Here is a 25,339-nt window from a genome sequence, read left to right as displayed (position 1 = left end):
TAGGTGAAAACATTGGAGAGAAAGCCAAAAAAGAAAAAAAAATGCAGCCACCACGTTGAACTGTTGACAGGAGGAAACAATTGGTCCTAAATTGTAAATTGAAATAAGTTGTAAATGAAAAATAAAAAGCAAGAAATTAAATAACACATTTAAAAAAGGGTGGCAACAATGTTTGGGAAAAATTGTGCACAGAAATGTGAATGGCCATAACAAGCTGAGGACAAACTTGACAAACAAAAGGAAAATAATGATTAGGCTAAAAATGACATGCTGATAAAGATTAAAAAGTCTGAATGGCCTCAATAATAATTGTATACATGTTAAACTTTTATGTTTAGTTATTATGAATACACCTGTGTTTATTTTTTATTTATTATTATTATTATTATTATTATTATTATTATAAAGAATTTATATAGCGCCAACAGTTTTCTCAGCGCTTTACAATATACAAGAAGGAATGTGAGGGCCCTGCTCATGGAGTTTACAATCTAAAGGATTACTACTTAATATTCATTGTCACTGGTTGTTTTTTTTGGCAATATTTCCATATTATGAAGGGCTAATTCTTCTGTTATCAGTCAAAACTTTTTGTGAAATTACAGTGATTCTAGGAATTTTATCTACTTATTCTGCACTGTGTCTTAACGGTTTTTACATTTCACAATACTTTTCAGGTTTCCTGTGCTTTTTAGAAAAAGTTCCAATTCATTACATTTTTATTATAAGTATATTATATGTAACAGGATATTTATCCTTGGATGTGATAATTTGCATTCTATAAAATAGTTATCTCAGCCACCTCAGATGTCAGCGTGATGCCGAAACACCTAAAGTGAGGTCTTGGAGTAATGTCAACCCACACACTGTCCATCAGCAAATAGGAGCTGCAGTGAGAGCCAACAGTGGAATCACTGATATGCGAGGTATCCTTAGTGTTGGGTTGTTTGCAGGACTGCATGTACTTGCTTTGATATCACTACACAGTGGTGGACATTTTATTTATTTATTAATTTATTTATTTTGGACTCTTTGTATTTATTTGTGACTCACCATTCATAAGTTAACATCACCCTTGAATGTTCACAGGATATATAGTATATGGGGTTATAGGCTTATCTGTCAATTATTGTTTGCATATTTTTCCACTTACAAAGTGTATTTACCACAAGGGGATAGTTGTAATGTTTCCACAAAGTTTTGAATTTGCATTTTATATTTTCTACTTATCCACCTATGTGGATAACATTATGTTCTATATACATATTCTTCATAAACCCCTCCTGAACAAGAGGAATTTGGTGTGGCCCCTGAAAAGTGTTGGCTGTTTTGTGTGCTCCTGCTGTAAACCAATTTTATCATTAAACAAGTTTTGACTCTTCGCAATTTGTTTGGCACATTTGTGTACAGTTTATTGCCATCTGTGTCCCATTGTGGAGATTTTCCTTCACTTCCCATCCTGTAGACACAACAGGGAGAGAGAGGAAAACTCTCCAAGGTGAACCAGAAAAGGTGTCCTCACTGGAAGACTTTTCCTCTGTACCTAAGTGCTGATGAAACCTAAATGTTCTCTTCACTTTAGCCCCAGTGACATTGGTCACCAGAATAAATAGAGAAAGCGAATTGCCCTAGAGGGGATACAGGCAGCAGTAAACATCTGATATGGGTTCTATCCTCTTACATCTCTGGATGTTTGGGCCTTAGATATCCTTTAAACCTATGACACTGTTCAAAGTAGAGTTTAGTACCAACATATGACAGCACTTTGTCACTGAATAAAAATGCTCATTAGGAAATGATAGTTCAGCATCCCAACACAATCTTTGGACATGTCTGTAAAACGTTTACTCTTCGGTTCTTAGATCAGAGATGACATTAACAGTAACATTTTAAGATATGTGAATACCAGAAATATAGTTCCTTTGTCACATGGAAGTTGATGTCCATTTAGCAGTATCAATGAGTTTTTTTTGTTTTTTATGCAAATTCTTTTTCTGTACGTGAGATTCTGCTGCTTACCTATGATTTGTTTCCAGAACCGAGTTTCAAAGTGCTTCCCTTTGACTGTAGTGACACATTGCACAATCTCACTGAGACTGTAATGAGGTGATGAGATTGTAAATCCAATCTTTGGATCCCATTCCATTCCAGGCTGGTTGACTTCAGATTTATCAAAGTACTGAAAAAGAATAAACACTTTAGGACAAGAACGCTATCCATTAACTTCTTATATGGTGCATATAATTAATAAAAAGTGATGTGATGTGATGTGATGTGATGTGGAGAAAACAAACTGTTTGATTTTTCAGAATACAGAGGCATTGTAGAGCTTTGGGTGGGATAAGACCTCCATTCCCAGGTCTACATCTTACCTGGTAACCAAACCAAAACTCTCTGTGCCTGTTAATATTCCCTTTAGTGAGGAGATCTGTTAGTATCATTCACAGAAGAGCAAATGTTTTGTTAGTTTTAGGCTATGGACTTGCTGTACAAAGCCCTTCTGCATTGTAATGGTAAGTGACACCTTGATGAATACAAGTGCAGGACAAACCTGCTGTTCCTAATTTCCTAATGCATGTGTATGTGTGTGTGTATATATATATATGGGAAAGAAAGCAAGCATGAGTGGCATTGACTGTGATAATGACCTACAGCATCATATATATAACTGTGTGCTCAATAAAAGGTATTTCATCAATCACATATTTGCTATCTTTTTGACAATTTAATTTAAAAAATACCGGTTTGAATGCTTACTATGAATTGCACAAAAGTTTGAATGCGTCAACTAGATGTAATGTGTAATTTTTTTTGTACACATATCTAATAAATCATTGTAAAATGTGTCATGTATGAGACTGGCCCCTGGTGGACAAATTGTATACAACCATAATGCCTGCAGAGGTTATCTCCATAACTGGATCCACAGTACTCTTTGTGTGCGATCAACCTGCTGTTATCAGTGATTTGCCTTTATTCACAGTGGTTTATGTTACTATGGAACACTTTTAAAAGTGTCTAGGCTAGTGGCATTAATAAATAAAGTGATTGTATCTTAATTTTTTTTTAATAACAAACAGGTCATACATACCTGCTCTGTACAGTGGTTTTGCACAGAGCAGCCCCAATCTTCCTCTTCACAAGTCCCCTTCCAGTGCTCTTAGGCATCTCTCTACTGTCAAGTGCCCCTAAGCAGCTTGCTATGGGGGCAGCAAAGCAGGCTCACTCCCAAGATTCTGCTCTGTGCATCCATTAACACAAAAACATGGCTCTGCCCCACACCCAATCTCTCCTCATTAGCTCACTTTCTTTGATTGACAGTCATGGCTCCTGCTGCTGACTCAGTCAATGAGGAGGAAGAGTCCCGGGACAGCCGGTGCTCTCATGCACATTGCTGGGCTGGGGAGGAGGGGGGGGGGGGTTGCTGCACACAGAAGGTTATTTGCCTTCATGCATAGAATACAGCCACCTTAAAGTTAATATGCTCAGTGAAGGGTGTTATGTTCCTTGCTTTGTCAACATTAATGTAAATGTGATCTCCAAGCTTAACTTTGGAGGGAAATCCCACCGCCTCAACTTTATATATCATTCATGTAAGGAAAGTAGATCTCTGAAGTCCACTTTAAAATATAGTTTACTATCTTAAGATCTTTTCTGCCTTCCTAACAGAGTGGACTTCATTTGATCTTTTTAGTACATAATATCTGATTTTATGCTAAGTCAAAATTTCATCGTGTTTACTTGGCCAACTAATTAGTCCCTTTAACTGATCTGCAGTAGCTTTCAGTTAGAGACATAAAAGGGATGTCAAGGCAGTGGAGTTAAGACATAACTCAGTAGAGAAATTGTGTCACGGGTCCGGGTATGACCAGAGATGTGTGGACTGACACAGGGAAACGCAGGTTAAAGTATGGTGTAAACTATATAATTTATTAGAGGCTATACAAAAATATAAACACACAATATAAACAAAACTAAACCTCCAACTGATAACGGAAAGTACAAGCACACAGACAAGAGTAGTCAGGGCTGGTGAGGTGGAGTGGTCAGGCAGGCCGGGTCAGGAACCATTGGGCAGACAAGGTACAAAGGAGCAGGCAGAAGAGTGGTCAGGAATAGCCAGGGTCGGTGCAGGCAGACAGATCAGGAAGGCAGGCAGACGACAGGATCAGGTTCAGGCACAGGGTCTCATGGGAACAATACACCAAGGCCCTGATTGCAGGCCTGGTCCTGCTTAAATACACCTCCTGCAATCAGCCTCAGGTGATGGCTTGACTGCAGGAGTGAGATTCTGGCTGCTGAGAGCACCCGCTGGCCAGCACTGGTACTGCAGCCCACAAGGCAGGTGAGTCCCACCACCAGTGGCAAGTCCATTCCTGACAAATTGCCTGTGAATGTGTTTTTAAAAAAAGGGTGAAGTCAAAGATCCATCTCAGCTATGCCCTTCATTATCTCTCCTATTTTCTCTAAATATACATTATCTTTGTATCAGTACCACCCAGCGTTGCCAATTCCTAAAATTACTGGCACATATACAGTAAATAACCCAGTTTCTGGGGCTGATTAAATTCAGTTAACGTAGTAACTAAATTCAACTAACCCCAGAACCTGCGTAGCTTGAATATGTCATTAAGGAAATAAGCTGCCAAGCAGGTTCTCAAAGTGAACCATGCAAAGACGAAGCACACTCTGGTATATAAATGTTCTAAACAAGCTCCTTAAAAAAGTAATCATTCACCTCTGTATCTATCAGCTTTGTGGAGAAATTTTGTTTGTCAAATTTTACAAAACAGGCAGTAAAATCTAATAGATTTTGGCAGCCTTCTAATGTAAACATACAGCAATTGTCCATCTTCTGAAATCTGCTCACATGATCTGACTGCCCTGCTTTCTATTACCTACACAATCAGCACAACAAGAGAATACTTGATCGGCAGAACATTTATCAAGTATGATGACATGGGGGGGGGTGCTTTAGTGTCGGTCAGCAATATAGGTAGAGTGTGTAGTGGAATGGCACTGCTGTCACTGGAAGGATCCACCTCCAGGCACACTCTGAGTTGTGGAGCACTGGAAGTAGTAGAATTACTGCCATTTTACCATGGCATCACTGATGCAAGCCACAGGAACTGCTGCTCAGATCAGGATCAAGATTTAGTGTCTAACACATTTATTGTGCTGGCTGTAGAGCAATAAAGTAAAAAGTAAGGTATGCTGGTTAGGGTATAAGCATTGCTACAGATGAAAAACAATATTTTTGACTCCCACTTCTATGACATCACATACTGTCTCAGAAAGGAACCATTTTGTCATTCTAAAATAATGGAAATCCATTTGAACGTTTTTTTAGTCTCTTACATTTTTATGTGTTGCCAAATTTTCATCATGTTTACCCAGATTTTCTGTGAAAATACATACAGTATCAGGAACTGTGGATCAGTCATTGGAAAGGTCCTGACTGTATTCTATAGGAACAGCATCAAATGCAATATGTGCGGCTTAAATGCTCTATCATGGCCAAAACCTGGTCTTGTTTTGTCTGAACTTCAATACCCAAGATAAGATTTTGTTTTACAGAAAATGAAGGATCTTGGAGTGACATATTGCAGTTCCACTCCCATTCCATACTTTAGTAATTGGTTCCATATTTCCTCCTCCTATCCATCTAATTCAACATACACTTGTCTGTTCTGTTAAATAAAGGCAGGTGTTTATCGTGATTCCAAAGCAAACGCACGGTTCATCCCATAGGAGCTGTCAATCACCACAAGTCTTCATGACAGTATCTGTAGTGTATCTCATACATCACTGCAGTATGTACATAACTAAACTGCATCCAGACACAATATACTTGGGGATGATTTACTAAAGATAATAGGCTGTTCTCTTTGCAAGGGAAGTTACACTGTGCATCGAAATTATCCCCAGAGCTTAGTGAATGTGGTGTAATTTCACTTTGCAAAAAATATCCAGCCAGGTGCAAGGAAAATAAAAAAAACAGAATTTTTGCTTGCACGTGATTGGGTGGTGGAAGTCAGCAAAGCTGCAAACTGCAACTTCCTATGTATAGTGAACAGCCTATTTTCCTTTAGTAAATCAAACTCTTGGCCTTTTCAGGGAATATTCTCTAGTTAAAGACTCACATTTTATCTGGTACCTGGTCCCCACCAGAATATCTTGGTTTGTCCCCAATAACCCACCTTGTTTTTGTGACTGTGGAAGCTTAGGTATGCACTTGCACATATGGTGGTCATGTCCAATAGCTCACCCTTTCTGGACTGACATTTTCCAAATCATTTCCACACTATTCTCAGAACTTATTGCCCCAGATCCCCAACTCACCCTATTCAATGCTTGCCCACTGGTTCTCATTTCAAATCAATTTACACTGTTTCTACAGGCTGCAAAACAAACCATAGTGAAATCCTGGAAGTCCTCCACTCTTAATATACTGTAGTCGAGATCAAGCACATGATTACCCAAGCCATAGTTCATGTGAAAATTGAAGCAGTTTTGTTGGATAAAGTACTAAAATATACTAAGCTTTGGCAACCTTGGATAACTCACTATCTCCCTCCACATTACAATTCCTCCTTGCTGCTTCCTTTTAACCCTCCCTTTACCATGTATACACTTGGAAGCCTGTCTTCTCTCAATCTTCTGTTACCCCTAAGCCAATTAAACCGAGATACCAAGATAACTACATTTTCACTTTTCCTCAAATGCCCACCAGCAGTCCATGTGTCAAAAACCCAGTGCTTCTCTGCTCCCCAGCTGCTGCATGTTATACTTGCTCCCCTGTCAGTCACTGTGGTTCCTCCTGCCTGCCCACAGATCACAGATCACAGTAGGTCAAGTAAGCCAGGGGAGGAACCTTTAGGTCTGACGTCCATTCCAAGTTTTCAAGCTTTGTTGAAGCATTTTATGTGCATTTAAAACACATATTTCTCAGGTTTGAGTACTCATATTTAAGAACTAGTAAGTAGGAGAAGGAGATGCTAGAAATTGCATGGAAAATGTGCATTATGTGTGTTTTTAGGAGCTCCCATTGCAGTATATTAAATGCCAAATTCTGCCCCCAAAAAACTCATGTAGCAACACGCTTCAAGCGACACATCACTCAGGTATAAATAAGCACAAGATACAATTGGAATCCTCATGCTAAGTATTAAGGTTATAGTTGGCAGCACTCTGTGTAGTAGAAATTTGTTTTCAATATGCAGATGGTAGTACAGTGTTCATGAAATGGCACGGCAGCATAATAATTACTGACTTGTGTTACACTTTACTGCCAATAGTTCCTACATGTGAAAGGGTTCTATTAATACACTTAACAAATTCTTGTATATATTTTGCAGCATTAGGAGGATTTCCTGAGGATCAGTTGTGTTATTAAAGGAATTTACCGAATGTACTATTTCCCTGCATGTTTAGTTAAGATTAAGCGAAGGAGAGTTAGTGAAGCAATAAATCTGTACTGATAATTTCCTCTTGGTATGATAATGTATTAATGTATTATGGAGTGCAGAGACTTCTGCACTCCCAGAGAACATTACATATATGTATTTAGATGTACCTACCTCATTATATATATATATATATATATATATATATATATATATATATATATATATATATATATATTATCAGTAAACACTCACTAGCCACTTTGTACACCTATTCAATTGCTTGCTAACGCAAATTGCTAATCAACCAATCACATGGCAGCAACTCAATGCATTTAGGCATTTAGACGTGGTGAAGATGACATGCTAAAGTTCAAACAGAGCATCAGAATGGGGAAGAAAGGGAATTTAAGTGACTTTGAACCTGGCATGGTTGATGGTGCTAGACATGCTGGTCTGAGTATTTCAAAAACGGCTGATCTACTGGGATTTTCAGTGAATGGTCCAAATAAGAGAAAATATCCAGTGAGCGGCAGTTGTGTGGGAGAAAATGCCTTGCTGATGTCAGAGAATAGCCATCCCTTTATAATGGGTAATGTGTTAAAAACATAAAGATGCCCCATCATTTGATGGAAATGAATATTTTCAACCTACAGAGCACTGAATTCAAAGACACCCCTAAAATCAAAGTGAAAAAATGATGCAGCAGGCTGGTCCATTTTGCTGAAATTTCATTGCAGCATCTCTAAATGGTACTCAGTAGTTTGTATTGCCCCCACGTGCTTGTATGCATACCTGACAACATTAGGGCATGTTCCTAATGAGACAACGGATGGTGTCCTGGGGTATTTCCTCCCAGATCTGGACCAAGGCATCACTGAACTGGACAGACTGAGGTGCAACCTAGCGGTGTTGGATGGACCGAAACATTATTATTATTATTATAAAGGATTTATATAGCGCCAACAGTTTGCTCAGCGCTTTACAAAATAATATCCCAGAGGTGTTCTATCGGATTTAGGTCAGGTGAGCGTGGGGGCCATTCAATGGTATCAATTCCTTCATCCTCCAGGAATTGCCTGCATACTCTCGCCACATGAAGCCAGGCATTGCTTTGCTCCAGAAGGAACCCAGGATCCACTGCACTAGTGTAAGGTCTGACAATGGGTCTAAGGATTTCATCTGGATATCTAATGGCAGTCAGGGTGCCCTCCATGGATATGCCTCCCAAAAACCATCATTGAGCCAGTACCAAAATGGTCATGCTGAACAACGTTACTGGCAGCAAAATGTTCTCCGCCAGTGGCGGACCTGCCAATTCTAGTGTTCAATGGCAAACACCAATTGAGCTCTATGGTGCCGGGCAGTGAGCACAGGGCCCAATAGAGGATGTCGGGTCCTCAGGCTACCCTCATGAAGTCTGTTTCTGATTGTTTGGTCAGAGACATTCACACCAGTGGCCTGCTGGAGGTCATTTTGTAGGGCTCTGGTAGTGCTCATCCTGTTCCTCCTTGCACAAAGGAGCAGATACCGATCCTACTGATGGGTTAAGGACCTTCTAGGGCCCTGTCCAGCTCTCCTAGTGTAACTTTCTGTCTCCTGGAATCTCCTCCATGCTCTTGAGACTGTGTTGGGGGACACAGCAAACCTTCTGGCAATGGGACGTATTGATGTGCCATCCTGGAGGCGCTGGACTGCCTGTGCAACCTCTGTAGGGTCCAGATATTACGTCATGCTACCAGTAGTGACACTGACCCTAGCCAAATGCAAAACTAGTGAAAAACAGTCAGAAAAGATGAGTAGGGAAAAAAATTTCAGTGGCCTCCACCTGTAAAACCATTCCTGTTTTGGGGGTCGTCTCATTGTTGCCTATCTAGTGCACCTGTTGTTAATTTCATTAACACCAAAGCACCTGAAACTGCTTTGAAACAAAACCCTCTGCTACTTAAGTGGCCGAATCAATATCCAAGGAGTTTAATTGACTTGATGCTATACTCTGATTAAAAAGTGTTCCTTTAATTCTTTGAGCAGTGTATATATATATATATATATATATATATACTCTACCTTTCTGCCATTATTTATCACTACATTTCTTCTCTTACAACCAGAACACTGATATTTAAATGCCATAATACACTCAAGGAATGTTACAGACATGCTCCACAAAATATCAAATTTAGTTACGAAGTTTTTGAAGATGATTAAAACATTTGCACGAATGGACAGAGTGCAGCAGCCGGGATGGCCTTTGTATGACTAAAGGACGCTTTCCTATTCCCGGCACGCTTGGAGCTCTTCCCCACCTCCCTTCTAGCAGCCACTACTCCACCAATCAGAGGCAGGAAGAAGGGACTTGGACTTCCACATAGGACACTGAGAAGTGTATTGCTAAACAGGACTACTGCATCGCACAGAGATACTGCAGAAACGACAGATCCCAAGAGATTTGAGGACTCAATGAGGAGGCAAGGGGTTTCTCTTTGCTGGCTGCCCAGTAACAAAACAGGACTTGGTGCTAGAATAGGGAAGGAAGCGGATGCCCAGGCAAAGTGCTGAGCCATAGGCCACTCACCCACCAGTGCGGCCTACTTGCTTGCATCCACAGTCTTGCAGACTAGGTTAACCAGTCCCCAGCTACATGGATTACACCCACATCTATACAAAGAGGGTTGGGCGGTCATTATCTGTTGCTGCAACCACACAAAGTGGCTTTTACCGGATCTCGTATCGCCATTCCACGAGGAGTCCCTCCACCATCAGAACCCACCACAGAAGCACCGGATTGGTGATAGGGTTGCCAACCCACCAAGCACTCTGCACCACAAAATCAGGCAAGACTTCAGTAACACAGTTGCCATCAGGCTACTTAGACACTACCGCACTTTTACAGCATACTACTGAGCAGTGCTTTATCACCTATCCTTTGTTACACTATTAGCTCAGATCCACTTAACTCCTTCCTGCACCTGTTGATTGCCCTTTTTGTTGCTGTCAAGCCTTGTTCATGTTATTCCTGCCAGACCTCTTCCTCAAGGTTCCACCTTTTTGAACTGGGAGTGTCTGGAAGCCACTCAGAACTACCATTAGTGCACCACCAAAAGGGCCCCAACCACACAGGTAAAAATAACTTTTTTCCCCCTAATTTTTGGAGACTTTATTTCTTCCCCATCTCTTAGTATTTACATAGACTTTAGCAATTCTTCACCTTCCTGATTACTGGGGTCCTGCAGGCAGACATGGACCTAGCAAAGCCACACTAGGGTCTAAGGCAGTGTAGCCTCTGGGGGTTTATAGTATCAGTTTCCACTAAATCTTATACAAAAGACAATATCTTACTAAATGTTTCTATATTGTATGACACTTATATTCTTCCTAATCAGACTGGCTATTACAAACTAACACAACTTTGGTGATCTAACATAAAGTCTTGCATTTTTATCTGTTTTTTTTAACTGACTCAGTGTCCCAATAAACCCATAAGCAGAAGCTCAATGTAAAGTTAAATCTGTAAGCTTTTCTTATAGGGTCTGGTATGGCATCATTTGCAGTTTCATGGGAGCTCTGTTCCCTAGGTAGTCAATGTAAATCACCACTGGAAATGCACTTGCCCGAAACTGAACTTATATCAATTATAACTTCAATATAAGAAAATTATAAGGATATAACTTTAATTATTTTTCAATATAATTTGTATTTTTACAAGTTTAGATGACTGTTCTATTATAGACATTAAAAGGACTTGGAAGCACAGTAGATCTCACAATGATATAAAACACTGGCACGTAATTGCTCTTTGCTGTATTGTAAAAAACATTTCTTTGTAAGTCCTTTCCCTTCTTGCAGGTAGCATTTGTCCTCTTAATTTTGGGATCGGATGTTCTATATTTATCCATCGCAGCGTACTCCCCTTCCCAGGTTTCCTTTATACACAGGAAGCCGACTGAATGTCTCCACAAGACTCTATCATTTCCTTGCAACAACTAGAATTTTCGGACTGGCCATTCTAAAATATTTCTAATGACCATGAAATCTAAGTGGCAGCTGAAACTGCACATAGTGAGAATAATTACCAACTATCTGCAGGTTTACTCACAGGAAAAACTCCTTACGAAGTCTAGTCACATCAACACAATGCACACACACAGTACACACTTTATAGGAGTCATAGGCAATAGGTGTCTATTATAATAGTATAGTTTCAAGCCTAAGTATTATGTGGGGCACATGGATTACACTTTTAAATGAAATGAAAATTGCAACACAACTATGGAGTTCACAGATTCTTCTTGATAGATGTCCCTCCAGGGATCTAGGAACTGGAAATCAGTTTTCAGTATTTCAGGATTGGTGTTCACTTGCAATGTCTTTTCCCTACATGTCCAGTATGGGAAAAATACTTATGACTAGCTTTTCTTCTGCAATTTATTAGTGCAGAAAATTTCAGACGTCTGCTACAGGACTGTAATGTAGATCAAGAGGATACCAGGTTATCTTCTGTTTTTGGACTGTAATGTAGATCAAGAGGATACTAAGCTATCTTCTGTTTTTGGACTGTAATGTAGACCAAGAGGATACTAAGTTATGTCTGTATCCAAATATTATAAAGGGAAATCAAATTGAATTCACACAGTACATGTATGTATTTTTAATGCAAATGTTATAATTTATATATTTTTCTAAGCATAGCTTTCAGCCTAAGCATTTCAACAGACTTTGCATAGTAGCCTCACCGTGATACTTTTTAATTTGCACTAATATTTCAATTTTCAGGAAAAGCATTTGGGGGTCTACCACCACTTTCTTCTTGATCCAATCTTGTCCTGAAACTTTAACTGTCAGTGCAAATTTAAAAAATAGTTATAAGTCCTGGTAAATAGAGCCAATGGAGAAAAAGCTAAAGTGCACATCCTTAGTGTTGTCTCCTGCATAAAGCATTAGCAATCCTCCCGGGTGAAATACCTTTGTTATATTAACATATGGTTAAACATATGGGTATTATTAATAATCCCTTTTTGTTTAGGTGACTAAAAACACTATACCTCGAGTCACTTCAAATGCCTGTCTTAGAGAGTGCTTTCATCAAACAGATAAGTCATTTGATGAAACAGAATCACTACAAGATGCAAGATCAGACATCTGGGGAAAGGTTATATGTCAGTTATCATAATATTAGTGTATTTTACAAACATATACTCCATAACTCTGCAACAGGTTTTAAGTGTACCTCTAGCTTTTTTGTTTAGTTTTACGTAGAGTGGGGAAGTATTAGAACTCCTGTCAGGCTTCATTGCCATTGGAGGCTTGTTGGAGAGATTGCTTAACTTTATGTCTGGTGTGAAAATTGTCCCCAGGACAAGAAGTGAGGGGGAATCTCTCAAACAGCAACATAGACAGAAGTAAAAATGTTTTGTAAATTTATTAGGGGAATGACAGAACCCTTCTTAGCTTTCTATTGTTCACTATTTCCCAGTTGCAAATTTTCCCTCACTTCCTGTCTGGTAGCAGTAAATACTGACAGGGCCTCTAACCTTTCCCCATTCTATCAAAAGCTAAAAAAAAAAAAAGTTTTGAATAGAAATGCACTATAAATGTGTTGTGTATATATATATATATATATATATATATATATATATATATATACAGTCAGATCCATAAATATTGGGACATCGACACAATTCTAACATTTTTGGCTCTATACACCACCACAATGGATTTGAAATGTAACAAACAAGATGTGCTTTAGCTGCAGATTGTCAGCTTTAATTTGAGGGTATTTACATCCGAATCAGGTGAACGGTGTAGGAATTACAACAGTTTGCATATGTGCCTCCCACTTGTTAAGGGACCAAAAGTAATGGGACAGAATAATAATCATAAATCAAACTTTCACTTTTTAATACTTGGTTGCAAATCCTTTGCAGTCAATTACAGCCTGAAGTCTGGAACGCATAGACATCACCAGACACTGGGTTTCATCCCTTGTGATGCTCTGCCAGGCCTCTACTGCAACTGTCTTCAGTTCCTGCTTGTTCTTGGGGCATTTTCCCTTCAGTTTTGTCTTCAACAAGTGAAATGCATGCTCAATCGGATTCAGGTCAGGTGATTGACTTGGCCATTGCATAACATTCCACTTCTTTCCCTTAAAAAACTCTTTGGATGCTTTTGCAGTATACTTTGGGTCATTGTCCATCTGCACTGTGAAGCGGCGTCCAATGAGTTCTGAAGCATTTGGCTTAATATGAGCAGATAATATTGCCCGAAACACTTCAGAATTCATCCTGCTGCTTCTGTCAGCAGTCACATCATCAATAAATACAAGAGAACCAGTTCCATTGGCAGCCATACATGCCCACGCCATGACACTACCACCACCATGCTTCACTGAAGAGGTGGTATGCTTAGTATTATGAGCAGTTCCTTTCCTTCTCCATACTCTTCTCTTCCCATCACTCTGGTACAAGTTGATCTTGGTCTCATCTGTCCATAGGATGTTGTTCCAGAACTGTGAGGGCTTTTTTAGATGTCGTTTGTCAAACTCTAATCTGGCCTTCCTGTTTTTGAGGCTCACCAATGGTTTACATCTTGTGGTGAACCCTCTGTATTCACTCTGGTGAAGTCTTCTCTTGATTGTTGACTTTGACACACATACACCTACCTCCTGGAGAGTGTTCTTGATCTAGCCAACTGTTGTGAAGGGTGTTTTCTTCACCAGGGAAAGAATTCTTCGGTCATCCACCACAGTTGTTTTCCGTGGTCTTCCGGGTCTTTTGGTGTTGCTGAGCTCACCGGTGCGTTCCTTCTTTTTAAGAATGTTCCAAACGGTTGTTTTGGCCACGCCTAATGTTTTTGCTATCTCTCTGATGGGTTTGTTTTGTTTTTTCAGCCTAATGATGGCTTGCTTCACTGATAGTGACAGCTCTTTGGATCTCATCTTGAGAGTTGACAGCAACAGATTCCAAATGCAAATAGCACACTTGAAATGAACTCTGGACCTTTTATCTGCTCATTGTAATTGGGATAATGAGGGAATAACACACACTTGGCCATGGAACAGCTGAGAAGCCAATTGTCCCATTACTTTTGGTCCCTTAACAAGTGGGAGGCACATATGCAAACTGTTGTAATTCCTACACCGTTCACCTGATTTGGATGTAAATACACTCAAATGAAAGCTGACAGTCTGCAGTTAAAGCACATCTTGTTTGTTTCATTTCAAATCCATTGTGGTGGTGTATAGAGCCAAAAATGTTAGAATTGTGTCGATGTCCCAATATTTATGGACCTGACTGTATATATTGTATATAATTGATTATGTTACAGACAAAAACTAAAGTGCTGTTCCAAGTTACCACCTTGTTTTTCATATGCTCACCAGACTAACTTTAACCACTGCTGAAAAAAGGCTATTTTTTTACAAAAATGAATAGCTAAAATATTTTACATACAGAGTCAGACAAAATGCCTTGCTGCTCCTTGCAGCTCTGCACAGAGTTTTTATAAAAGAAAGATGGTCACTGCAAAAGTCACTGCTATGCTTTCTCTTTTAGAAATGCAGAATACTCTGCAAAATCAGTGTCATAGTTGAACCTAGTATTGAATTACTATTTGCAAAATAAAGATTTTTTATAAATAATAACAAATACAAAAATAAAAAAAAAACCTTGTAAACGTATGCAAAAATACTGACCCAGCTTACTATATTACTGTTTATTAATGGTAGAAGGATTACTGTATATGAGAATGAACCAGCCTATGCAGTTGCCACAGCATACAAGAAACAAAAATTGGGCTAAAAACTGGTATGCAACTGTGCATTTCCAACTTAGCGGCAACAGTTTGTTCCTGCATGACTGTGTCCCACTGCACAAAGCCAAGTCCAGAAAGACATAGTTTGAAGAACTCAAGTGGCCCTTGGGTACAGAGCTCCGATCTCAACCCTATTAACACCTTCACGACTAACTGGTATGACAATTATGAGCCAAATCTTCTCAAAGAACCTCAGAATATGACCTCCAAAAATCCTTTTTCTGGCTGAACAGGCACCAATTGCAGACAGATATACTGCAAAATTTTGTGGAGGATACATCACCGTTGTGACAGTCAGGTGTCCACAAATGTTTGGCCATGCAGTGTATATGAGATATTTTGTACTTGACAAAAACAAGTTTAATTAGCACAAATCAAATGATGTACTTGTAAAAATAGTTATTCTGTTACAGAATGTAAACATAATTCTCTGCTTTGATAATGGTATTTTATTTATGATATTTATTTTCCATTAAAAATGCAATTTGATTTATAAAATGACCTGGGTATGAATAAGGACAACCTTGGGAGTCCATGACTTTTGGCACACTTATTACCAACCCCTTTCTAATTTAGAGTGGCCTTGGATAATGATTACAATCCAGGGATAACAATCATATGGAAGCATTTATATTTCTGTATACTATTAAAGGGTTTTGTTTAAAAAAGTGATTTGGTATATATAATTGCTGTACAGCAAGTTCATAATGTACTTTTAAAATGCACCTTTTCTTTTAAGACCGTAACTACCTATCATTTTCGAAACAAGGCTAGGTGACTACAAAGACAATATTGATGTGGCTTTGTTGATAAAGTTACACTTTAATATTTTTTTTCTTCAGTGCAGCAGCAATGGGATAAATATGTCGTGCGTGTATTGTGTACATACTGTACGTTAGGTCATTAGGTTATTGTTTCCAAAAACAGAGGTGAAACTGTGTAATAAAGGAAATATAGTTCAGTTTCCTGAAACTGAAAAAATGTGAAGGTGGGGACAGAAAAAACATTGTTTAAATAAAGGAACTGATTCAAGATCAAATATGAAGATAACTGTGCAAGCTTTGCTTAAAGTATATAGCTTATTATAGGATAACAACAATTACATACTTGGCCTGTAAAATATCCTTATTACCAACCTTGTTCTTGCTCATGAAATAAATACTGTATTGTATAGGCTTTCAAGAATTCCTTCCTGGGACTTAAAAATTCCCAGCACAACCATTGTAAGACATGCTTTACTTACATACTGTAAGGTGACCTTGAATTCCGGTGCACTAACGCGACAAGGGACAACCAGTTCATTCGCTTTAACATCCATGATTGCAGCTCCTGGGGTAGCTGTATTCATCTCCAGAAAGGGTTGTGTATAATCTGAACAGGGTGTGTGAAATCACTAGTTAGGATGCTTTTTAAACAGAACAATGTAAAAAAGTATACTTAAAGCTAAAACTTTTTTCTTTATTTTGGACAGAGTGGGGATTGGTTAAAACCCCTGTAATTTTTTTTTGCTTTATTTTTGCTGTCTGTATCCCATTTGTTTCACTTCCTGTTCTTAAGACACAACAGGACATTAAATGAAATCTCTCAAACTAAAAGAAGAAATCTTTTCTTAGTTGTCACCAGCACAGGTATTCCCATTGGAAGGCTTCCTCTCAACCTCTGTTCTGGTGACAACCAGAAAATATTAGATTTTGCTGTCTGTCCTGCTGATCATATTCACCATACCTAATAAAATGGGTGAATCTCTCCAGCACAAACAGAAATAAAAATATGACAAGGTTCAAAACCCTTCCACACAACTTACTGACTTTTATTGCAATGCAGGTATCCATAACATAGTAACAAATTCCCATTTAATTACAGTTACAGAAATATATGCAAAAGTAATATAAAATAGTAATACAAAAATATACATTTAATTGTACTGAACATGTACTTTAATATAAGATTGTTTCACACTTGGAGGTCCAAAACATTCCGTAAAACAACTGCTGCATAAAAATGTGTAAGTAAAAATCATTTACTATTTTGTTGACGAGTTAACCTATAGTAGCCAATGTTATATAAATCATACGTGCCTTCTATTGTGCAGAGTTCTTGGAAGGAAACCATGGAAGGAAATAAACAGAACTCAAGAGCTCATCATTATGTTGATGTTACCCCCTCTGCTGTTTTCTTAGCTCTGGTCCTTGCTATGAGTCTTTCAGCATAACCATTGTGTAAGAGCAAGGTCTGCACAGTGTAGATATGGGGGCCCAGCTTTATAAGCTCTTTGAAGATGCGATTGAGCAAACTGACATAGCCAGCCCATTTGCAAATCTGTTTTCTCTGATCTTTGGGTGTCAAGAGGCAGCTTGTATTTTCACTACTATCTTTTTGGTCTGACAGAAAAATAACCCCTTTTCAAGTAATATTATTTATTGCTATTGCTTTATGTAATTATATTAATATATGTAATTTTTTTTTAGCTTTGACTTTTAATTTCCACTGAAAGTATTATTTGACAAAAGCAGAAGGCAAGATGCATTACATAGGATTGAGTAAAGTACATGTCCAGGGATGCTTGTAGCTGTTTTTAGAATCCTGCACTTGGATTATATTCAGACACGTCAGTAGACCTGCCTCATCCAGCCTTTAACATTTTTGATCGGTCATGTATTGTTTACTGGGTATTTAGTCTAGATAGCCTGTTATTGCCTGCTGATTGTCCCAACTCTGTTCAAAAGTTATAGAAAGGTATTTTTTATATATACTTCAGCTCTGGTTCTGGTGTGTTGAATGCAACACCTAATTGGAATCTTGGTGGTGGAGGCAATCAAAGCTTCAACTGGCTTCAGAAAGTTTTAGGCAATGTCAAAGCTTGCTAAAACCCATTGAAGCCTGGTAAAAGCCTGTTTAAAGCTATTGTCAGCATTAACATCTTTACTGTACAATCAACTGAAGGGCATAACAAAAAGCTATTTAAATATTGGAAAATGCTTTGCAAATGCTTGCTGATGTTGATGCTTGTTTATGTTTGCAAACTAGGATTAAGCAATGCTATGTGCTTTAGGCCCTAAAAAAGTGACTGTGCCATTTTTCTTGTCATGTCAACCCATATATACAAACAGGAAGATTTTACAATGTGACCAATGTGTGTGTGACCATCTTAAGTCTAATCCACTTACATAATACAAAGTTCCCTAGACTTGTAAGCCTTTGGGATAAACTGGGGTTACTGGAAGCTATTGAGATCTCTGTTCACTTTACTGCATGAATATACGTACTTATATCCATGATCAGACTGATATGTGGCTGCACCCTCTTTAACTCCACTCCAATAATTCACTTACTGGAATGCTGTATCTAATACTTATCTGAATACAAAATGTAGTTGTCAGCACGCAGCACAGCTACATTACTAACTCTTTGAATTCAATGAAAAGTGCTTATGTTTCATTTAAAAATATACCAATGGCTCTTTACAACCGGACAAAGCTGTCAAACAGCAACTGATGCAATATAAACTCAAAAAAGGTTCTAAGCAGTGGTCCTAGTAAAACTTGTTATAGGCTTTGTCTTCCAATCAAAGTAAAGTTCAGATATTTATGGAGTGGAAATCCCCATGTGTCAGCCTTGTGGTTGACTAGGATATTTCCTGTTATCCTATACTAGCAAGAGATCACAGATCAAATTGAGATAAGTACCTGTTGACAGATCCTGTCCCATCTGATTTATCAATAAGATCACTGAAACAGTAGTTACTGCAGGAAATCTTAATCAGGGAATTGAAGGGATGTTTCTCCCTTAGGACTCTGATCAGAAAAGGAAGAAATCCTGCAGCACTTTTTAACATTGTTGACAGCATTGTCTAATGACTTCCAGAGCTGTCAACACCTGTACAGAACAACCTACAACAAGCAATTCAGACAACAGTTCTGCAGGGCAGCAGAATATGAAGAATCAAGTTCAACTGTCTTGCTGTATACAGTGGAACTGGTAGTCTTATACTTGGTATACTACATAATGACTGTCAAAAGATCTTACACAGGTGTATGAGAATTGGTATCAAGGATGAGTAATTTTCAATGGCTATTCAATAATGAGAAAACAAAATGTTATTTTACCTTTAACATACAAGTAAATTCTAGCTTGAAGTCGCAGACTACTCTTGGTTTGGTGTTTATAAAGGCAAGTGATGTAACCTGTGTCTTTTACTTCGGCTTTGGTGAGTTTTAAGTAGCTGCATGTAAGATGAGCTTCACTTTGCTTCTTACATCGATGCTCTTCTACGTCCATCCTGCTGTGGTTTGAAAATGGCAAGTGTTCCCAGTGCCACGTCACAGGGCCTGTGCCTCTGCAATAAAAAATTATGTTGCATAAACCATAGCATGCCTAATATTATATATTGTATATATGTTTTGATCTCAAAATATCTGCAGTATAAATCTTTACTGTGTAATTTGAAGCTTTGCCACCACTATCTCCATAACATATTGTATATGCTCAAACGAGCAGTGCATATATATATATATAGATATATATATATATAGATATATATAGATTTGATTCATGAAAGTTTGCAAAATTAAACTAAAAATCCATGGCATTTAGGATTCATGAAACTTGGGGGGGGGGGGTTTCAATAATACAGCACATGATTTCCATTTTTTACGCATTTCACACTCTGCTTTATGTGAATTAGCATCAATAACAACCAAATTTGCTTTCACATTTTTGTGTACTAAAATTTTCAGTAGCATTTACTAAGAATGTGAGTTTGCGTTATCGGTGCCTTTACTAGCTTTCATTTTAGTTTTGGGTGGAAGTCCATAGGTTGATCCACCTGCTAGTTTTTTTTTTTTTTGGTAATTTCTTGGTAATTTTACCATTAATATCTTCACCTTTGTTTGGACAATATTAGGAGTTCTTGCCTTTCAATTTCTCATTCATTTTACACTATAGAGATGAAGCAAGAGGAATGAGACTCGCATGGCTTCATAATAGCTGTGATAGGGGATAAAGTCTGGGTGCTCTTGCTGCTGAAGCAACCAAGAGACACTGGCCCTGACTCATGAAGTTGTGAAGGTACTAAAGGAATACTGAAGTGGCCTCTCAAGCAGTTTTATTATTTTTAAATATATACATTTTGGAGGTGGTGAAGGCATTAATAGTGGAACTAAACCTTTCTATCCTCCTATCTGCTGAGGGCGGTACCATCTTAGCTTCTATTTAGATCTGTAGTAGCCGTTGTGCTCCACACATGACTAGCTATGACATCAGCCGTTAAAGGATTTTAAGAATCAGTTGAGAGTTTACAACTTTGACATTATCATCAGAGACATGCCTTGTATGTAGCAAATACTACACAATTGCTAGCAGGCATTGAAAGCACTGCAATAGTACATGAAAACACTGCAGAAAACAACAATGGTTAAGGATTTAATATGATTATTGAACAACAGGACCATACTGGAAAAAACTAGTGGAGGACCCAAACTGAAATTTCACTTTTGGCTGGATTCAGCATTCAAAATTATAAGCCACTGTACAGATCTTTCTGACAATAAACTCCTATTTATATTGAATTCTATTGTTTGCAAGGTGTGAGAATGTTTCTAAATGCATTATTCTTTTAATTGAAGTGATACTTTCCCTGTTTACACAAAATGTTCTTTTCTGGTTATGGGAAGTGTTAGAAGTTTTGTACCTACATTACAAAGACATTAGCCCATGACTTATCCTGGAATGGTTTAAGCAGCAGCATCTGATAACTGTAGATGCATGAACTGAATCACCTAATCTGAAGGAAATCCACTGACTTGAAAATAAATGAATTGCATTTCAAAGTCACTGAGGTCTTTGCTACATCCACGTCCCCTCCCTGTTCCTTCCCAGAAAAAAAAAGGTTTTTGGCTTCATGCTGAGACTGTCTGCGTGCCGCCTTCCTGAGAACGATGCTGCTGCGGAGGTGATCATCTTGAGAGCACTTCCAGCCACTGAGTGATGTGTACACGGCTTGTGTAAGTCTGTGACACCCACTTGTAATCACACATTCCCACGTAAGCTCTGGGCGTCTTCCTTTTGCTATAGACAGACGGATGACCCTTATGGGCAGTGTGAAGTTCACAGGTCTCACAAAAGATTTATTAATTCTATCTTATTCATACTATTTTTAGCATGCATTGTCTAGCATTAAGCCTTGTATCCTATATAAAAAGATTTAACAGAAGCAGGTGGTGAAGAACACTTCTGCAGTGCACCTGCACCCTTTATTACTTTCATAAATAAAATAAATATCTCTCAACAACTGAATGCCTTCCTTGGTCTGACTGCTTGTGCGCTAGGCATTTGTCCCTCGGAGCATACTGCCATAAACGTTAGCAGACCTGGACTGGCACAAAAAATAGGTCCGGGCATTTTGGACTTAGCCTGGGGACCCTGTCCTCGAAGCCCGGTGGCAGAACACCAGGGCCTGTTCACAAGAGTGACCTTTGCAACCCTGGTAGTTCTGCCACTAGTGTCAGTAGGTTTTTATTTTTATAAAAATTTTTAAACAATTTTATATTTTATTGTTATTTTATAATATTTTTTGTAGGAGAGAAAGAGGGAAAGAAGGAAAGAGGGAAAGAGGAAAGGAGGGAAAGAAGGGAGGAAGGAAGGAAGGAAGGAAGGAAGGAAGGGGGGAAAAAAGGAAGGAGGGAAAGAAGGAAGGAGGGAAAGAAGGAAGGAGGGAAAATAGGAAGAAGGGAAAGCAGGAAGGAGAGAAATAAAAAAAGAAGGATGGAAAGAAAAAGAGGATGAGGGAAAGAAAGAAAGAAGGAGGGAAAGAAAGGAAGGAAGAAAGGAAGAAAGGAAGAAAGGAAGAAAGAAAGAAAGAAAGAAAGAAAGAAAGAAAGAAAGAAAGAAAGAAAGAAAGAAAGAAAGAAAGAACGCTATACAGTGTTAGATTCACAGAAATAAAAAAGGCAAAAAAAAAAGAGAGAGATACAGGAGTACAGGAAGCTGACAAAATACTTAGTCCAGAGACATGGAGGACTGTGGCTGGCAACAAGAAATATACTCATAAACATAGCATGTGTGTAAAGCCTAAAAGGCCATGGAGATTGCAACAAGGATGATAGAGTATCCAACTGATAGTGCTGTCGGCCTGCTGACTCGTTTCGGGGATGAATCCCTTTCCTCAGAACTATGGCCAGCCTGAATGTACAGTTGCAAGAAAAAATATGTGAACCCGTTGGGATTACGTGGAGTTTTGCATGAATTGGGCATAAAATGTGCTCTGAACGTCATCTAAGTCACAACAATAGAAGAACACAGTCTGCTGAACATAATACTACACAAACATTAGATGTTGCCATGGTTTAATTGCACATAACATGTAAACATTCACAGTACAGGGAGGAAAAAGTATGTGAGGCCCTAGCTTAATGACTTCTCCCAGAGCTAATTGGAGCCAGGAGTGAGCCAACCTTGACTCCAATCAGTGTGATGATATTGGATGTGTTGCTGACAGCTGTCCTGCCCTTAAAAAACACACACCTGTTTTGGGTTTACTGGTTTCAAGAAGCACTGTATAATGTGAACCATGCCTCGCAGAAAAGAGCTCTCAGAAGACCTACGATCAAGAATTGTTGACTTGCATGAAGCTGGAAAGGGTTACAAAAGTATCTCCAAGAGCCTTGATGTTCATGTGTCCATGGTAAGACAGACTGTCTACAAATGGAGAAAGTTTAGCACTGTTGCTACTCTCCCTAGGCGTGGTCGTCCTGTAAAAATGACTGCAAGAGCACAGCGCAGAATGCTGCATGAGGTAAAGAAGAATCCCAGAGTGTCAGCTAAAGACCTACAGAAATCTCTGGCACATGCTAACATTTTTGTTGACACATCTACAATAAGGAAAACATTAAACAAGAATTGAGTACATTGGAGGACACCACGGAGGAAGCCATTGCTGTCCAAAAAGAATATTGCAGCTCGTTTGAAGTTTGCAAAAGAGCACCTGGAAGTTCCACAGCACTATTGGCAAAATATACTGTGGACAGATGAAACCAAGATTGAGTTGTTTGGGAAGAACACACAACACTATGTGTGGAGAAAAAAAGGCACAGCACACCAACATCAAAACCTCATCCCCACTGTAAAACATGGCGGAGGGAGCATCATGGTTTGGGGCTGCTATGATGCCTCAGGACCTGGACGGATTGTTGTCATTGATGGGAAAATGAATTCCAGAATTTATCAAGACATTTTGCAGGAAAACGTACGACCATCTGTCTGCCAACTGAAGCTCCACAGAGGATGGGTGATGCAACAGGACAATGACCCAAAGCATACAAGTAATTTAACAAAACAATGGCTGCAACAGCACAGAATACGCCTTCTGGAGTGGCCCAGTCAGAGTCCTGACCTCAACCCGATTGAAATGCTGTGGCATGACCTTAAGAGAGCGATTCACATCAGATATCCCAAGAATATTGCTACACTGAAACAGTTTTGTGAAGAGGAGTGGTCCAAAATTACTCCAGATCATTGTGCAGGTCTGATCTGCAACTACAGGAAACGTTTGGTTGAGGTTATTGCTGCCAAAGGAGGGTCAACCAGTTATTAAGTCCAAAGGTTCACATACTTTTTCCTCCCTGCACTGTGAATGTTTACATGCTATGTGCAATTAAACCATGGCAACATCTAATGCTTGTGTAGTATTATGTTCAGCAGACTGTGTTCTTCTATTGTTGTGACTTAGATGACGTTCAGAGCACATTTTATGCCCAATTCATGCAAAACTCCACGTAATCCCAAGGGGTTCACATACTTTTTCTTGAAACTGTATGTCTTGTTTTAAATATTTGTGGCCAATGCCGCCTATAGCAAAGCCCCTCCCCTCGAGCAAAAAAAATGAGAAGTGGAACATGGGAATTGTTAAATCTGTATGTACAGAAATAACCACATGAATGGTACAAATTAATATAATAAATACAGTGTTAAAAACATTATAGACATCATAGTGCATTATTTTAGTAAAAATATGAAGATCCATGTACTGGGCAACCAAATAAAAACAACTTAGATGTGAATTGGGGAGGTGTAAGTGATGTTAAAAACAACAATATAATGTCACAGTACCTCTAAATGGAACCTACATCTTGCTTCTTTGAAGGTTTAAGAATGCCATAGAAAATAATGTTGGTGTGTGTTAATCTATGGGAATGACTGGTGAATGACATAAGTGAAACTAAAATGAAACTAAAATGGTCGCCGGAAAGCATGCCAGCGTGGTTTTGTGTTCCAAAGGCCGGAAGTAACCAACCGGAAGTGCGTCATAAATGACATCATATCCATTACTTGCAAGGCAAGCTGCTGGAAAACACCAGGGGGACCGCACACCTCCCAGAGGAGACCGCGGATGTGTTGCTGCAGCACCACATCTGGTGTGAATCCAGCACATTGGGGCACAAAATTGCAAAAGTGGAAAGAAATTGTGAAAAGTGTCCATATACAAAGATAGTGAAACACTGAATGAATAAGTGTAAAATAAATGAATACATTATGAAATGTATAAATAAAATAAGTAAAGAAGTAAATAAATAAATGAATGATAAACTAACAGGGTAAAAAAATAAATAATTAAAAAGGGAAAGGAAAAATGGAAGCATTCTTTGCTATTATGAAAAATTATGATAAATATCTTATAAAGACAAATATTAAAAATGAAAAATGATTATTATACATGTAAAAATGAGTGTGTGAAATTCATGACAGTAATGGATGCATATCAGGGTAGAAATAAACAGGTTGAAGATGATGGGTGGAAACCACCAATTTATGGAAGAACTGATGTATTATCGGGGGATCAGAACATTAACATTTACATTTAGCCCTACATTATGCCTTCTCTGGCATGATCTGCAAAATCATCCACCAATGCAATCAATGGTTCAGTGCATTTATGTCTAGCCCTTCATTGAGTCCTCTGGGTGACAAAGTCTCTAGACAGTGAATCCAAAAGGTCTCTCTCTGACATAAATGATGAAATCGTCTACCAGTGTCAGTGTCTCTGGGATTGCTTTCTAGCCCCAAAACCCTTTTTCTTTAAAATGACTGGGAATTGAATGCCACTCACAACCATGTTTGATATTTCTTTT

The 25,339-nt window shown here is 38.6% G+C and overlaps 1 protein-coding gene across 1 annotated transcript in view; it reads right to left on the bottom strand.

The window, feature by feature from the left end:
• LOC149456268 (vascular endothelial growth factor receptor kdr-like) overlaps positions 1-25,339 on the bottom strand; it is a 279,835-nt gene that overhangs the window by 165,735 nt on the left and 88,761 nt on the right. Inside the window, exons 3-5 of the mRNA XM_089685194.1 lie at positions 19,322-19,551; positions 16,459-16,586; positions 2,020-2,179 (exon numbers count right to left, since the gene is read on the bottom strand). Of these exons, the coding sequence (XP_089541320.1) occupies positions 2,020-2,179; positions 16,459-16,586; positions 19,322-19,551 (518 nt within the window). The remainder of the gene's footprint in view (positions 1-2,019; positions 2,180-16,458; positions 16,587-19,321; positions 19,552-25,339) is intronic.

This window comes from Staurois parvus, unplaced genomic scaffold (genome assembly GCF_062004578.1).
Source record: "Staurois parvus isolate SC_StPar_1 unplaced genomic scaffold, SC_StPar_1.0 ptg000365l, whole genome shotgun sequence".
NCBI classification, from domain to species: domain Eukaryota; kingdom Metazoa; phylum Chordata; class Amphibia; order Anura; family Ranidae; genus Staurois; species Staurois parvus.
Note: the sequence above shows the minus strand (reverse complement) of the source record. Positions and strands in the feature narration are given on the sequence as shown.